We start from the raw sequence: 16,512 nt of genomic DNA, 5'->3' as shown, positions 1-16,512 counted from the left end.
GCTTTTGAGAGTTATTAAAGCTATTAAAAGTTTCTTAATTTTAATTAGGTTCAAAGACAGAATGAAGGCATTTCATTTAGAAGACAGCATTGCTTAGCAGGAATCTTTTGCAAAAGAGAAAAATGCTTGAAATGCGTGTTGGTGGAGTAATGTGTAGGCTAGAATATAGGGATCTAAATATAAATTTTCTTTTCAGTTTGAGAACACACCAAAGTTAATCTCCGGTCCAAATAATGTTTGATTTTGACCCGGAAGCTGATGACTTCGGCAAGTTAGCTTAGCTTGAATTGAGTAGATGTTTAATCTGAACATGAAGACCCAGAGAGCTATTTTAGCCTTTGTCCCAGTACTACTTTTTACTAGATTGGGGGCCTAAAGGGATTTGTATCACTGTGAATATAATTGCAGGACTCTAGTCTTCCCTCTTTAGGAGCTCTTTAAGCATTAATTTTAGGGGATTTCATTGATAGTGAAAGTGAACCCCATAATGGCCCTTCCCGTAGTTGTGCACTGTGCAGAACGGGGAGAAATTAAAAAGCTTATTAGGTTTTCCATATTAAAAGCAAATGCATCTACTGATAATCAAGGTAGTATATAAATATGATCCAAGCACATATTAAATATTATACATACTTCATAAAATAATTATGTAGCACCATACTTTAAGCTCTATGTACAGTTTTTGACTTTGTCATTTACATTCTCTTAAAAAGGATTGTGATTTGTGGTTGTGTAGTTATAAGAAGGTTATAAGAAAACTTCTAATTCCTTTAAAAAGTAGGAATTTAGAATTTTTACTTAGTCCACATTATTCCTGAATTTTTAGCTTGTTGTATATATAATCCAGAAGTGTACTGCTACAACTTAGTTTTGGAAGCAGCTGGGACATAGGTTAAATAAATGTGAAGTTTGTGTAAAATGAAGCTGGTTTGCATTTTGGTAACTTTTGTGAAGTTTTTGAACAGAAATACATAAGATTTTAATTAGTAGCGTGAAGTGTGTGTGTTTGTGTGTATGTATTAGCCTTGTGATGCTTGGTATGACCCAAGATCTATCATCATGAGTTTTTGTATCTCACAATAGTACCAAGACTGTAACCTGGATGCAGTTGTGTTTGTCTTGTTCACTGCCATTTTCCAATCAGAATGCAGTGTCCGACTTCTACTCTAGCTAATGAGTTTTGAATGAGTTATAGGCAGACATAATTTTCCTCTCATTTTAACTTCAGTGTTAAGGATGTAACCCCTATACAACTTTATAATGGTCCACCATACATTTGATATCTATTACTTTATGTAAAATTTTCCCCTTAATTCAATAAGTATTTACAGAATGTTCATCTTGTCAGATACTGCTCTACCAGCCTGTCTTCATAAAACTTAAGAAATTACTGCAGGAGCCAGATGACTTGACTAGGTTCTTACAGAAAGCACAACATATACAGGGGGAAGAGAAAGGGATGAATTCCAGCAAATAGTTCATTAAGACTGGAACAGAGTGGGATAGGTAACGAGAAAGTCAAGGCTAGATCAGTAGAAGCAGGGTCGGTCTTCTTGAAAGACTGTAAAATATGCCTGAAGAGTTTGGATTATTTTGGGCAGTTAGAATCACTGAGAGATTTTAATGGGGGGGGGGGAGATTTAATCAGATTTGTTCCTTATGAGAAGGATTAGAGGGCAGGCCTGAAAGCAGAGTGGCCAGGTGCAGGAATTCAAGAGAGAGATAATCAGAGTCTGAGCCTAGTTGGTGGCTGTGGAAAAGGAAAGGAAGATACAGAGCAGAGAGAAGAGAGACTTTGAGATAAACAATATGAGTAGGAGCTGATCATAGTTTGAGTGTGAGGAATGAAGCCGGTGGAGTTAGATGAACCCACATTCATGGCGTAAGTCACGGGATAGAAGGTGACTGAAGTAGGGAGGAAAGGGGAGGATGAGTTCACCTTTGAACACGATGACATCTGAATAAGGTCATCCTGACTTGTCCAATAAAAACTTGGGAATCTTTGGTACTGGGAGTCACCTGATTAAACATGGTGATCGAGGCTGAAGGAGTAAATAATACTACTAGAAGTGTCGTTTAAAAAAATTTGAAATCAAACGATGAATACCATCTGTGGAAGAAAGAGAGCCAGTGGAATGCACTGAGGAAGAGCAGCCTGGGGGGCCAGGGGACAAGAGGTCCAAGAAGGTGAAGCAGCAACTGAAACGCACCTGTTCGATTTGGTAGCCAGGTGTCTTTGATGAGGGAAGTTTTAGAAGCTTGACAGCATGAAGCCTGACTGCAGTGAGCAGAGGAGTGAGTGGGGAGTAGAAAGTAAAAATAATGAAGATAGACTGGAGTTCAGTATCTGTAGACAGTCCGTGAATAATTACAGTTTTGTTCCTTTCTTTCAGTCCTTACACCTCTGATTTATTTTTCTTCTTTCTACTATACTGGTTAGGGCCTTCAGGACAATGTTGAATAGCAGCCGAGGTGGTGGGAATCCATGTTCATCCCTGGTATTTAAAAGGAATCTAATAATTCCATGTTAAGAAAGGTATTTGGTGCATATCATTTATCAGGTTTAATGAAGTTCCCTTTCATTCTTATATTGTTGAGTTTTTTTTTTATCATGAAAGGATGTTGAACTTATCAAATGTTCATTTACCAAGAGAATCATGAGGTTTTTGTTTTATTTGTGAAGGTGGCAAATTATATTTTTAGATTCTTTTTATTGATAAGCCATCCTTGTGTAACTGGACCAAACCTAATCTGGTCATAATGTATTATTTTTAACATTCTCCTCAATTTGATTTGTTTTGGTTTTTAACATCTGTTTATAAGTGAGATTGGCTTGTAATTTCCTTTTTTTGTTGTCCTCATCAGAGTTTATTATCAAGGTTACACTGGCCTCATATAGTGAGTTTGGGAGTATTCTCTCTTTTGCTGTTCTCTGGAAGAGTTGTATAAAATTGAAATGGCCTGTTCTTTGAAAATTTAGTGGAATTTTCTTATAAAACCACCTTTGTGAGTTTTTTTTTTGGAGGGGAACCAATTAGATGTATTTAATGGTTATGGTGCTATTTTAGTTTTCTATTTCTCTTTGGGTCAGTTTTGATAAGTTACATCTTTCGAGGAATTTTATCCTTTCCATTTAAGTTTTGAAATTTGTTGTTATAAGGAAGTTCATAATATTCTTTTTTTTTTTTTGCGGTACGCGGGCCTCTCACTGCTGTGGCCTCTCCCGTTGCGGAGCACAGGCTCCGGACGCGCAGGCCCAGCGGCCATGGCTCACGGGCCCAGCCGCTCCGCGGCATATGGGATCCTCCCGGACCGGGGCACGAACCCGTATTCCCTGCATCGGCAGGCGGACCCTCAACCACTGCGCCACCAGGGAGGCCCCATAATATTCTTTTATTGTCTTTTTAACTTATGTTCATTCTGTAATTATGTATTCCCTTTTCTAATCTTTTTCCATTTTCTTTCTTCTAATGTTTATTTGGCTATTTCCAAATGAATTTTGCTCTCTTTGTAACATCAGTCTCATTAAGGCTTTGTTTATTTGATTATTTTTCAAAGAACTGTCTACGTTTTATCTCTCTTACCTTTTTCTTTTAAATTTCTATAGTTATCTCTATCACTTTTCCTTGAGTTTATTTTCTTCCTAGTATCTATACATTTATTCTCTGTCTCCTTAAAGTGGATAATTTGTTCAAAATTTGTTCCTTTCCAGATTTCAATTCTAGATTTCAATTTTCAATACTAATTCTAGTATTTTGTAATATAGCGAATATATCACTGCTAGCTTCATCCATTACTTTGATGATTTTATGGACTTGAATAATACATTTCCTAGACTTCATCATTCCAGACTGAGAACTACTAATGTATGTAGAGTACTGCCCTCCTAATATTTAAAATACCTAAAGTTTCTGCAAGGTTTTGACTACTTCCAATTTTTTTTTTTCTCTTACCCAACTTTCCTTGTTTTCATTGCTTGGCATTTCTCTCCATTTCTCTTCCCCACCTGCTGCTCAGCTTCTTGCTCTTTTTCCCTCACACCCTCTTTTCTACCCCTAGATACTTTGTGCAGTGGAAGAAGAATGATCGTCTTCCCTTGCCCTCTGCCCCCACTTTTTTCTTCTGTCTCCCGGTTTTCTACACTCTAACCCCCCCACCACCATACCTGCAGGATTTTTCCATTATCTGCTCAACATTGTCCATCTTGCTCTTTCCTTCTCCTTAGAACCCTGGCTCCAGCACCAAGGAGGAAAAAGAAGATAATTTGTGTCTAATTTTCTTTAGATGCTCAAAGGTTCATCATTATGTACCTGATGATTTTTGTTATTCCTAATACAGTCCAACTGATGGCAAAGTTAGGGAGGGTATAGGGCAGGCCTAGGAAGATGGCATAGATGGTAGAGTCTGAGCTCCTATTACCTGGAGTCCTGAAATATGGGCTCTGGTATTAGTGACTTTTTCCTTGCTGTCTGACTCTGGGCCTCCTGTGTAACAGGGTTATTAGCACAGACCCCTTTTCTCTATTTCATGAGTTGCTGTGACACTCAAATGAGATAAGGATAAACCCATCAGTTTTATGTTAAGACAGTCTTCCCGAGCTTTATTTTCAGAAAAATATCTTGAAAGGATTTTTTGCTCAATTCAGGGACAGAGAAGTGGCGTTCAAGTGGTTTGTGACCTGGGGTGCTGGATCAGAGAAACCCTAGTGGGAAGCAGCCGGTGGTGGTAGGAATGACCAGAGCACTGGAGCTCCGCCCAGTGGTTGAAAGGGATTCAGAGGAGGTGTCTGCCCTCTGGGGAAGGGAGCTCATAGCCTCCCCGGATGGAGAAGTGGACACGTTGTTACATCCAGTGGTTGGATCCTAAGCTGCAGTGATACCATCTGTTCCTTTATCTATCTTTTTATTTGCCACATTCAGGACACTGTGCCTTTTTGAGGCACTTGAGAAATCACCCTTCACTTAAAATGTTGGTATGAGGGAGATTTTATTGTTCTGGGTTCTGGACAACTGAATTGCAAATGAAGTGTAGGAATATAATTCTCCTTAATAAAATTTCTTAGAAATGATTTAACTTTGAATATTTTCTTCACTTATTTTTGTTACTTTATTTTGTGGTATGGATGAGTTGTTTAAAATCACAAAGTCATAGACTCAATCTTAGATTGTAGAGCATCTACAAGTCTGGTGATTTTCAGGTTTTATTGGGTGCCAAAGTAGATGCCAGTGTACGAGAGAGGTAAAAGTAAAAGCACCTCCTCATCCGCTAAGGTGCCTCCATACAACACAGTTTGAAATGATTGTTACGGTTGATCTCGTCGCCTCCATTCTTACAGGTAAGAGCAGGCCCTGGAGAGAGGGTTCGATACCTCCCCGAGTTTATGTAGCTAGGAGGGGCTACACTTAGAGCCAGATCCAGGGATCTGCCTCCAAATTCAATGCTGAAGAACAACACACTATATCACACGCAGCTTGAATTAGGAAAATTCATCCGTTAGAGAAGACAGTCCACCTTGTTTCAAAGCTGATGTGGACATTTATAAGCTAATTTCTCGATTCGACAAAAGGATACCAACTTTAAAAATAATCAGATGGCCAAGAATATTTCAGTGTCTTTGGATTATGCACAGAATACCTGTATTCCAGGTTCGCAACAGGAAACACTCTCCATCTTTTTGTGAAAATTTTGCTTAGTCAAGGTTACATTTTTGGAATATGTAGAATTTATCCATGTCTCTAGATGTTCTAAATTTATCCTAAAATTAAACCATCAGAATGCTACAGCCTGGGCTATATTTTCTTGGTTTTCTGAAAAATGTCCCTCACTGAATTTTAAGTTGGAATTACATCCTCCATTTCTATTTAGGGGCATTTCAAAACAATTTAGCTTAAGTGGCATTATTGATTATTTTGCCCTCGAATACTCTTAATCCCTTATATATTATTACCCTGAATGAGAAATTAGAGCTAAGGACAAAGAGGGAGTTTGTTTTCCCTAAAGAAGTGATATATTTTTTCCTTGTGGACAATAAAAGGGCATAATTGTATTTCTCTTTCTGTTTTGGCCTTAAGAGAATTCAGAGCCAAGTTTGTGGCTTGTCCATGGTATCTGTGTAGACGCCATCACTTGTAGGTCTTACCCCATTATTGTATCAGAAGTTGTTCTGTGTTTTCATAGCCTCCCAGTTTGGAAATCACTGGATTACAACATTGTCTTGTGAATTGGTTGGACGTGGCTGTGCCCCAGAGTGCATTCAGATATGATGATAATAATTTGGGGATTTTTCTGCAAGTAGTAAGTACTAAGTAAATAGTTGTTAAAACATTAGGAACAGATTTGTACTTAATACTGTGGTTTTATTTTATGTGAAGAACATATACATTTTGATATTAGTTGACTTTGTAATAGATCATTTCAAGGACCCAACTTAAACTATGTGATATGTTACAACGGGAGCCTTTTTTTTTCATGTTAATGCAAATCAAACTATTTTATATTTGGAGAAAAAAATTTTAATTATTTTATTTGTGCTAGAATTTGCATAGCATAAAATTTACCATCTTAACCATTTATAAGTGCATAGTTCAGTGACACTAAGTACATTCATATCGTTGTGGAACCATCACCACCATGCATCTCCAAAACTCTTTTCACCTTCCTAAACTAAAACTCTGTACACATTACACAATAACTCATCCATCATTCCCCTCTCCTAGCCCTTGGAAATCATGCTGCTACTTTCTGTCTCTCTGAATTTGACTACTTTAGGAGTCTCATATAAGTGGAATCATACAATATTTGTCTTTTTGTGACTGGCTTATCTCAGCATAATTCCTTTAAGGTCCATCCATGTTGTAACGTGTTAGAATTTTCTCCTTTTTTAAGGCTGAATATTATTTCGTTGTATATATATATATACCACATTTTGTTTATCCGTGCATCCATCAGTGTTGTATTTGGGTTGATTCAACCTTTTGACTGTTGTAAATAATGCTGCTGTGAACATGAGTGTACAAGTATCTCTTTGTGTCTGTGCTTTTAATTCTTTTTAGCATATACTAAGAAGTGGAGTTGCTGAGTCATGTGGTAATTCTATTTTTAATTTTTTGAGGACTCGCCATACTGTTTTGCATAGTGGCTGCACCATTTTACATTCCTACCAACAGTGTGCGAGGGTTCTAATTTCCCTACATCCTTGCCAACACTTTTTCTTTCCTGGGTTTTGTTTTTGTTTTTATAGTAGCCATATAATTGGGTGTAAGAAAATAATTTTTTTTTAAGTGGAGTTAACCATGTTTGCTATCCAGATGTTGACCTCAGGGTTGCCAGACTCTACACTGGCTCATAACCGCTCTGCAGAGCAGTGCTTTCTCATTATTATTCAAACCATTCAGAAGTTACCCTGGTTCAAGTGTAGCGGAGGGTGCACAGTGCCAGTTCTCCTTAGTCCCTTGTTTCCCCTTCAGTCAGTAAAAAACAACTGCACAAAGCAGGGATGTGGTTTCCATGGACTGTAGACTTGGTTTAAGTTCATATATCTGTATTATACTTTTATGTTATCTTTCTGTACTTTAGATACCAAATGTCGATTTGCTGTTGTATTTTGAAGGATAATTGCTCAATTGAAAAGAATTTTATCTTGTCTACAAAGGAATATGAAAGCGCAGGTATGTTTGAATTGTGGTAGATATAAAATATGAGACAAGGAAATTGATATACAGTTGATCCTTGAACAACGTGGGTTTAAATTGCACAGATTCACTTACATGCCAATATTTTTGAATAGTAAATACTACAGTACTGCATGGTCCGTGGTCGGCTGAATTAGCAGATGTGGAGGAACCTTGGATATGGAGGGTGGGCTATAAGTTATACATGGATTAACCCCTGCGTTGTTCAAGGATCAACTGTACTTGAGAAAAATCAAGACTACCTTCACTTGTACAGGGGAACTAATCAAGGAAAATATGTGTTACTCAAAATCAGAGCACAATTATCCTCAGCATTAGAATTGGACAGGTAATTTAACATATTCTATAATGAAATTATTATTATTTGATCTTTAGCCATTTTTAGGAGTATAAAATTTCTATAAACCTGGAAGTCAAAGGAAAATTTTAAAAATAAGATGAAAACTTGGGAAAATGTAACCACAAAATTATAAAAAGAGATCTTAGAAGTTACCTAATTTTTCTTATTTGCAAGAATCCTCTCTCCAACTTCCTGCCAGCCAGATGGTCCCTTTATGTGCCATGTAAACACTGCCGTCGATGGACATACAGGCAGGGGGTGCCAGTGGTTACAGGCTTGGAGCTTGGGTCAAACCCAGACCTGGGTTTGAGCACTGGCTCCATCATTTACTGGTTCTGCGATCCTAGGCAGGTCGTGTCATCTCAATGAGCTTGAGTTTCCTCATTGTTAATAATACCTAGTTCATAGGATTGTGGGAGGATTACATGAGGTGGCACACCAAGTATTTACCATAACATCTGGCATATAGTAGACATACCTAGATGTTAGCTCTTGCTCTTCTAGCTGCTACTACTACTATTATACATGAATAATCTTTCAGGGCCACCCAGTCTACTGTAGGAAAACTATAAATACTAGAAAGTTAAAACTTACATTAAGGCAAGGTTTTTCCTCTTCTTTTTCCTTTTTCCTTCTCTCTCTTTTTTTTTTTAATTCATGGTTTCAAGTCTGTGCTCTGCAGCATCACAAAAAAGTGAAAGGAATTACCTCTTGTGACAATTCATCAGCTTTTGGAGCAACCAATAAATTCTTCTTCCCCAAGCCAGGCATCTCCAAGTGTCTTCAGCAGTTATTCCTATGTCAGGCTTTCCAGATCCTTTCTTCTTACTCGTCACCGATTGCCCTCAGGTTTTGTGCCCTCCAGAAATGAGCCTGGCGTCCCACATGAAGTTGGGGCACAGAACATGGCCCTTCACAGTTGACTTTCCGTCCTGCTCCCGGGAAGGAACCTCTAAGGCTATGATGGCCTCCACACCTGCCTCTCTGGCCTCTCCGGCCTCTCCTTTGCTTCACTCTTGCCCCACTCGCTTTGTTCTGAGGACGGTGGCCTCCTGTTGTGCCACAGACTCGCAAGCCCCTTCCTACCTCAGAACTTTGCTCTCCCTCTGCCTGGAGCACTCTTCTCCTGATACGTGCCCTCCTCTCCCTCACCCTGGCCTTTAATCCAGTGGCGCTTGCCCGGTGAGTCCCCTGGCCACCCTGGTTCCCAGGACTCCCTTTCCCCTCCCAGCTTTATTTTTGTTGTTAGCATTCTCCATCACCTAACACACTGTGTATTTCACTCCATTACCTGTTTCTTCCCACTTGGTAGACTGTAAGTCCTCTGTGTGCAGGTATTTTTGTCTGCTTTGTTCACTGCTGATTCCCTGCAGCCTGGAATGCCGGGCATGGTGTAGGTGGTTGATGAATATTTGTGGCATGAAGAGCACAATGGGAGGATTAACTCCCCTCTATGAAGAAGTTGCGTCATACTAGGCTGGGAAGGGGTGCTTGGGCACCAGTTGACAGTCATGGGTCCTTTTTTTTTGGTTTGAAAAAATCGGAAAAAATTTTTAAGTGTACTTAAAGAAGGAAAAATTAGAAGCCATGTTCATTATTTTAAGACTTTGGGAATTTTCCAGTCACTTTGGTTGCTTAATCAATATTTTATTGAATACATAACCTTATTTGCTCATAAGATTTTTGTTTTGTAAAAATCAATATTGGTCATTAAAACAAGGATATTTATTCTTTAAGTATAACTTAACAGAGCTTTCCAAGTAGTGGACTTAAGAGTAATGATCTTTTCAACCCTTAGAATGGCCAGAGCCCCAAATCAGGTTCTTGGTCTCTCCTGTGTGCCATACAAAGGTTGTTTTCCATGTGTGCCAGGACTTGCAAAACTTGGGAAGCGCTGCTTTAGACACATAAAATGTTTTCTTCAGATGGAGTTAACATCTGCTGAGCTGTGATTCAAGCATATTTTAGTCATCCCCTCCCCCCCACCCAGTTTGAGAACCATGAAAACACTTGGCAAAACAGAATAAAACATCAGAATTCTGTAAAAGCAAAGTTATTATCTCTGTGGACTTAATAATGTTCAACAAAAAGATATTTCCAGAGACAGAGCTGAAGGCATTAAAAGAGGGGATCATGGTGTAGCTGTGCAGTGGAATAGTCCTCAGCAGTGAAAAGGAAAGAACTGCTCATACTTGCAACAACATGAATGAATCTGAAAAACATTGTACTGAGTGAAAGGAGCCAGACACAAAGGAGTACACTCTGCACGATTCCATTTATTTGAAGTTCAAGAGCAGACAAACCTAAAGCATAAGTTACAGAAATCAGAGCAGTGGTTTGCAGGGCTGGGGACAACAGGGAGAGTGAGGGGACCTGGGGGAAGGAGAGAAGAGAGATGGTCTATATCTTTATAGCGGTGCTGGTTATGTGGGGTGTACGTTTGTGACTGTTCATTGAACTCTACATTTAAAATTGATGTATATAATCTCTCAATAAAGTTAATTTAAAAAATTAGAGTTGGTAGGGCGTTAGCTTTTCTAGTTATTTTCACCAACAGAACTGTCAGCTACAGAGCCCTTGAATAACATCTGAAAATAAGATATGTTTAGATTATGATTAAACTTCTCTGCTTTTAAAAATGGTTGTTTACCTCCTGCGGGATTATCTCTAAAAAAAGAAATGTATTTCAAGGATACATAAGATATATAAATCTGTGTTGAGTGATTACATAAGAGTAAGCTATTTTTAGGTAGAAGCTTTGCAGCCATGATGAAGCAGGAGCGTGCTTAACAGAATCTCAGATCGGGTTTCTATAGTAGACGGCCGAGAGAGCCATGCGCACTGCATTATAGGAAAGTACCTTGTAAGCACCATTTTGTTTTTGATGCAATGCAGATTTTTCACATTTGCGATTTTGATGCAAAAATCAATTCCTAAATAGACACATTTAAAGATACTTTGCTAATTGTAAAATTATGAGAGATTTATGAAAGACACACACACACACACACACGCACACGCACACATATATAATATAGAGCTATTTTCTATAAAGCATAGGGAAGAATATAAACACCAGAGCCCAGCAACCACTGACAGGAGGTTTTGGTTTGTCTTAGTTTGTTTGTATTGGCAAATACACAAATACAGCGGACATTGCAGTTTGATATCCTATGTTGTTTTCAGTAGTATCAGAGTATTTTTCTTTGTTATGCATATTCTTCGAAAATATGTTTGAGTAAGAAATGTATTATTTTGACTTCCATTGTCAGTAAGTGAGTGGTCTTTTCATTATGCCCTTACTATTGCTAAATATTCTCATTTTTTTATAGCTTTATTGAGGTTATAATTGACAGACAATAAATTGCACACATTTAAAATGTAGTTCAGTGAGTTTGGATGCACGTTTACATTGTAAAACCATCATCACTTTCAGGATTAGGAATATTTCTGTTACTTCCAAAAGTTTATTCCTGCCTGTTGTGGTACCTCCTCCTCTTCCTTCTACCCCCGTCCACAGGCAGCTATTGATCAGCTTTCTATCACTAATTAATTAGTGCTCAGTAGGCATTTTCTAGAATTTTACATATATGGAATCATACTTTTATGGGGGTAGAGAAGGTTCAGCTTCTTTAATAATTATTTGCAGATTTATCCATGTTGTTGCTCGTAGCAATAGTTCATTCTTTTTTATTGCAGAATAGTGCTCCATTTTATGGCTGTACCACAGTTTATTCACCTGTTGATGGACATTTGGATTGTATCCAGTTTTTGGCTACTGCAAGTTTTTGTGTGGACCTAACCTTTCATTTCTCTTAGGTATCAATAAATACTTAGGAGCAAATAGAATGGCTGGATCATATGGGAAGTGCATATCCGTGGGGGCTTTTTTTTGAGTTTGTTTTTTAATTTAAAAAAAATTATAGCGTTTATATAACGCTATAATTAACTGTTTTGAGCAAACCGTAAAATTAACTCTTTTGACCATAAGGTGCATTGGCACTTGGTAATTCACAGTGTTGTGTAACCATCACTCTATCTACTTCCAAAACATTTTCATCCCAAAAAAGAACCCTGTACCCATTAAGCACTCACTCCCCATTTCCACCCTTGCCCCCAGCCCCTAAAAATGACTAATCTGTGTTTTGTCTCTATGGATTTGCCTGTTTGGGGCATTTCTTATAAATGGAATCATTCAGTGTGTGAGCTTTAGTGTCTGGCTCCTTTAGCCTAATGTTTTCCAGCATCGTGTGCATTGTAGCATGTATCAGTACTTTATCTTAATGACTGAATAGTATTCCATTGTATATATACAACACATCTTATTCATTCATTCATTTATGGACGTTTGGGTTGTTTTTACCTTTTGGCTATTGTGAATAGTGTTACTTTGAACACTTTTATACCAGCATTTGTTTGAACATGTTTCAGTTTTTTGGGGTATATACCTAAGAGTGAATTTTCTGGGTCATATGGTAATTCTGTGTTTAGCTTTTTTTGAGGAACCACCAAACTGTTTTACACAGCATCTGCACCATTTTACATTCCCACCATCAGGGCACAAGGGTTCTTTTTTTCCCCATCCTCACCAACACTTATTGTCCTAGTGGCTGTAAAGTGATACCTCATTGTTATGATTTGCATTCTTCTAATGACTAAAGATGTTGAGCCTCTTTTCATATACTTGTTGGCCATTTGTATATGTTTGGAGAAATGTCTGTTCAAGTTCTTTGCTCATTTTAAAATTGGGTTGGTTGTGTAAAAAATTTTGGTCAAAATAAATACTCCATCAGGACATTGCATTTATACATAAACACAGTTTTTCCATAAAACATTTTTATTTAGTTATTTATTATTGAGAATATATCTTCTTTGATACATTTTTCCCTTAGAGTTTCATTAAAAAAAAAAAACTAGTTCTTATAGTTCATTATTCAAACATGGTTTAGCCGAGACATGTTCAAAGCAGCTGTAATGTTCTATAGGGCAAACATCCCACACTAAATTGTTTTTTCATATCTTCAGCAATTTTTTCTGTCTTACAGCAGTATTTTCTGACAAAGGAATATATCTTAGTTTTTCATCACACTATTTTCTGTCTACTATTTTTTTGTAATTTGAGAATAAGTATTTCCTTAAGTGATTTGTAGCTTTTTGTCTTTTCTATTAAAAACCATTAAAGGAGTTGCTAAACATTTTATTACATTTAGTGAAGAAATTGAAAAGGTAAAGCTCTGGACTGAATGTCATGTAACTTTAAACATCACTGAAGAAATTTGGGGAAGTTTATCTTCACCCTCTGGATGCTTAGCTTCTAAATGTTGAGACAAATGTCATGACTTCATGTGCTCATTAGTTTATATCTCAAGGCATAATAACCCATAAATAGAGGGTGACCTGCACACATCCATATTTCTATGTATGTGTGTCCACATCCATATTTCATATGGTCTTCTAGAGAACTGGCTTATTGTCATCTGATTATATGTGATCTGTTTTTACCAGGGTAGCTGACAGAGCTCCCACTGGCAGTAGAAGCCTTTGCTGAATTCCCTTTGTTCACTTTGTTAGCATCATTAGTATCTTCTACATATATGCCTTCCTCATAGGGCGGTTAGGAAGATTTAGTGAACAGTATGTAAAAGTACCTTTTAAAATGTAAAGTGCTATGCATATACTTTATCAGTCATAGACATAGAAACAGCCCTGTGTAAGCAGAACCATTGTTTACTCAAATGCTTAGGAAGTTAAGCCCTTTCTTTTTGCTAGATGAACTCATACTGAAGTTAAGAATAGTGAGATTTTAAGCAACATTTTTGCTCAGGGTCGTGCACTTAAATTATTAGTTCTGGGATAAACTGTGAAATACTTGTTAATACTGCTTAAAGAGATTTTATCAAAAAAAGTTATTTTGCATTGCTTCAGTCCCCCTCTGTTCTCTCCTATTACTATACACCCGAATGTTCTTCATTTTAAAATTCTGTTTCAAGACTTACTATTGAGCATGTCATATGCAACCATTCCAGGCACTTAGGGAATACAGTCATGAACAACTATTTAATCGGGAGTTTGAGACATGATTAAAAGAATAGACTTTTTAAAATTTCAGAATCTTTATTGAGTAGGTTGATTTGGAATTTTACCATTTTCATATAGCCAACACTGATTTTTTACATTATATTGGAATTTGTTTGCCACAGTTTAATATATACTATTACATGGCAGTTTAACATCCTGTTCTGTAATTTATGTGATACCTAAAAACCTTTTGAAATTTTTAATACATTATACTATAATCTAGAATAATTTGGAGATTATACATTGATGTAGTAGTGCTCTTAGGCATATAATTCTGTAAGTGCTAACTTCCGGAATGTAAAATGTGTACATAGTTATGGAAATTGCACTTTATTGTAGTTGTTCCTTATGTGACTGTTACAATCAGTGTCAACTGATTCAGCTTTGCAATTGAAAGAGAAAATTATTATGAAATCTTACTTGTACCAAGTTATTTCAAATGCCAGGACCATTGAGCAAGGGAGTGGACTTCATGTGTATTGAATCTACTGCTGGTAGCATACCATGGAAGTGAATGGTACTTTTGTCTCAGAAGACATATTTCTCTTTTCTGCTTCTTTTTTTAAAAAAAGTAAAACCTCAACTTAGTCGCATTGTTGTTTGTATGTAGCATTATTCTCCCATTGATTTTATTTCTATGGGAGGTTATTTTTATTTTTTTTAATTAATTTTTATTGGAGTATGGTTGCTTTACAATGTTGCGTTAGCCTTCACTGCACAACAAAATGAATCAGCCATACACGTGCGGATATCCCCTCCCTTGTGGACTTCCTTCCCATTTAGGTTACCACAGTACATTAGGTAGAGTTCTCTGTGCTATACAGAATGTTCCCATCAGTTGTCTATTTTATACATAGTATCAATAATGTGTATGTGTCAATCCCAGTCTCCCAGTTCCTCACTCTGTGGGAAGTTATTTTTAAATCAGGCTGACAAAAATAACTATCAGATAGTCTGGGTTTATATTGATTCTTCTAAGAATCACCAGCCCTTGCTTTTAAAACTCTCCGTTTATTTACCATGTTTCTTAAGTGACTATTTATTGGGCTCTGTCCTAGATATGGGAGTAGTTAGTTACCCCCAAATTCCTCCTTGACTTAAAATGTCTGAAGATACATCTGGGAGTAATTGATTTAACAGATTATTAGCAGAAACTGCAGTTTAACAAGCTCCATTGAGGTTATTTTACTTAGAGCATGTCAGTAAGTCAAAAAGCAGGTAACACCTTCACCTTCATTCCCAAGGCAGAGCAGAGGGACAGAGAAGTATAGAGGTAGTTCCCAGTGGGGTTTCCTTTTCTACTGGCTTGAGCCAGATTGAGGAAGATGGCAGTGCCAGTAAGAAAGGGGCATTTTTTTTAATGGTGCCAGGAGCAAGCCACAGTCTACTGTGAGCAAAGGGAAAATTCTGGAACAGCTGCCTTGTGTTGGGTTGACCAGATTAGTGTGAATGAGGCTTTGGAGGGCCTTGGATATGATCTCATTTGAAATCTCAGGGCAAACTTTTCAAAGCTATGTATAATGTTCAAGAGACTGGTAGCTTCTTACACATCACATGCTGGGACCTATAGGTTGAAGACCTCTGTTTCCTATTCTCTCTAGTTCTTATATGCACTGAGACAAAAGGAGCAACTAGAAGAAAACTTGGTTACCCATACCTACCTATCTGCGTCTGGGCACATACATGCTGCTCTTTCTCCTGCAGCTAAGGGTGAGCTGTCCGTACCCTTAGCAAAGGCCAACTGTGTGGATTAGAGCCCATCCTTTTTTTGCAAGCTCAAGAACATCATTCCAGCAGTTCTCTCCTTGCACTCCTACATCATTAATTTCCTCTCTGTTGAATCTTTCCCATCGACGTAGAAACATGCTGGGTTGTCTTTCATAATAAAGCCTGTTGACCCCCACACCCCCTTCCAGCGATTGCCCCAATTTTCTCCTTTCCTTGTTTAGCAAAAAGAATAGGCTGTACTTGCCCTTTCCAAGTTTCCTTCTCTCATTTCTACTGACCCACTCCCTTCATGCCTTTGCCTTCAGCATTCTCTTAACGCTCCACTGAGCCTTTCCTTGTCACGGTCACCATTGACCTTATCACTAAATCCAGAGGGCTTTTCTTAGTTCTCGTCTTATTTGATCCATCATCAGTGTTTGACATATTTAATCACTCGTTCCTCCTTCAAGTACTTCGTTTAGGCTTCCAGAATACCACACACTTCTGAGTTTCCTTCTATCTCTCCTCTCTTTTTTTGTTTCCTTTGCTGGTTCTTTCTCGTCTCTCCCATCAGAAGGACATCTCAGTCCTTGGATTTCTTCCTGTGTCTGTCTCACTTTCTCCCTTAGTGATTCTATCTAGTCTTACAGCTTAAAACATAATCTATTTGCAAGAGACTCCCAGAGTTATATCTCT

At 37.7% G+C, this 16,512-nt stretch overlaps 1 protein-coding gene across 1 annotated transcript in view; it reads left to right on the top strand.

Moving 5' to 3' along the window:
• The window catches only part of OSBPL1A (oxysterol binding protein like 1A), a 207,031-nt gene that overhangs the window by 86,384 nt on the left and 104,135 nt on the right, over positions 1–16,512 (top strand). Inside the window, exon 16 of the mRNA XM_079718170.1 lies at positions 6,178–6,294. Within this exon, the coding sequence (XP_079574296.1) occupies positions 6,178–6,294 (117 nt within the window). The remainder of the gene's footprint in view (positions 1–6,177; positions 6,295–16,512) is intronic.

The sequence above is a fragment of the Hyperoodon ampullatus genome (assembly GCF_949752795.1).
Source record: "Hyperoodon ampullatus genome assembly, chromosome: 13".
In the NCBI taxonomy this organism is placed as follows: Eukaryota; Metazoa; Chordata; class Mammalia; order Artiodactyla; family Ziphiidae; genus Hyperoodon; species Hyperoodon ampullatus.
Note: the sequence above shows the minus strand (reverse complement) of the source record. Positions and strands in the feature narration are given on the sequence as shown.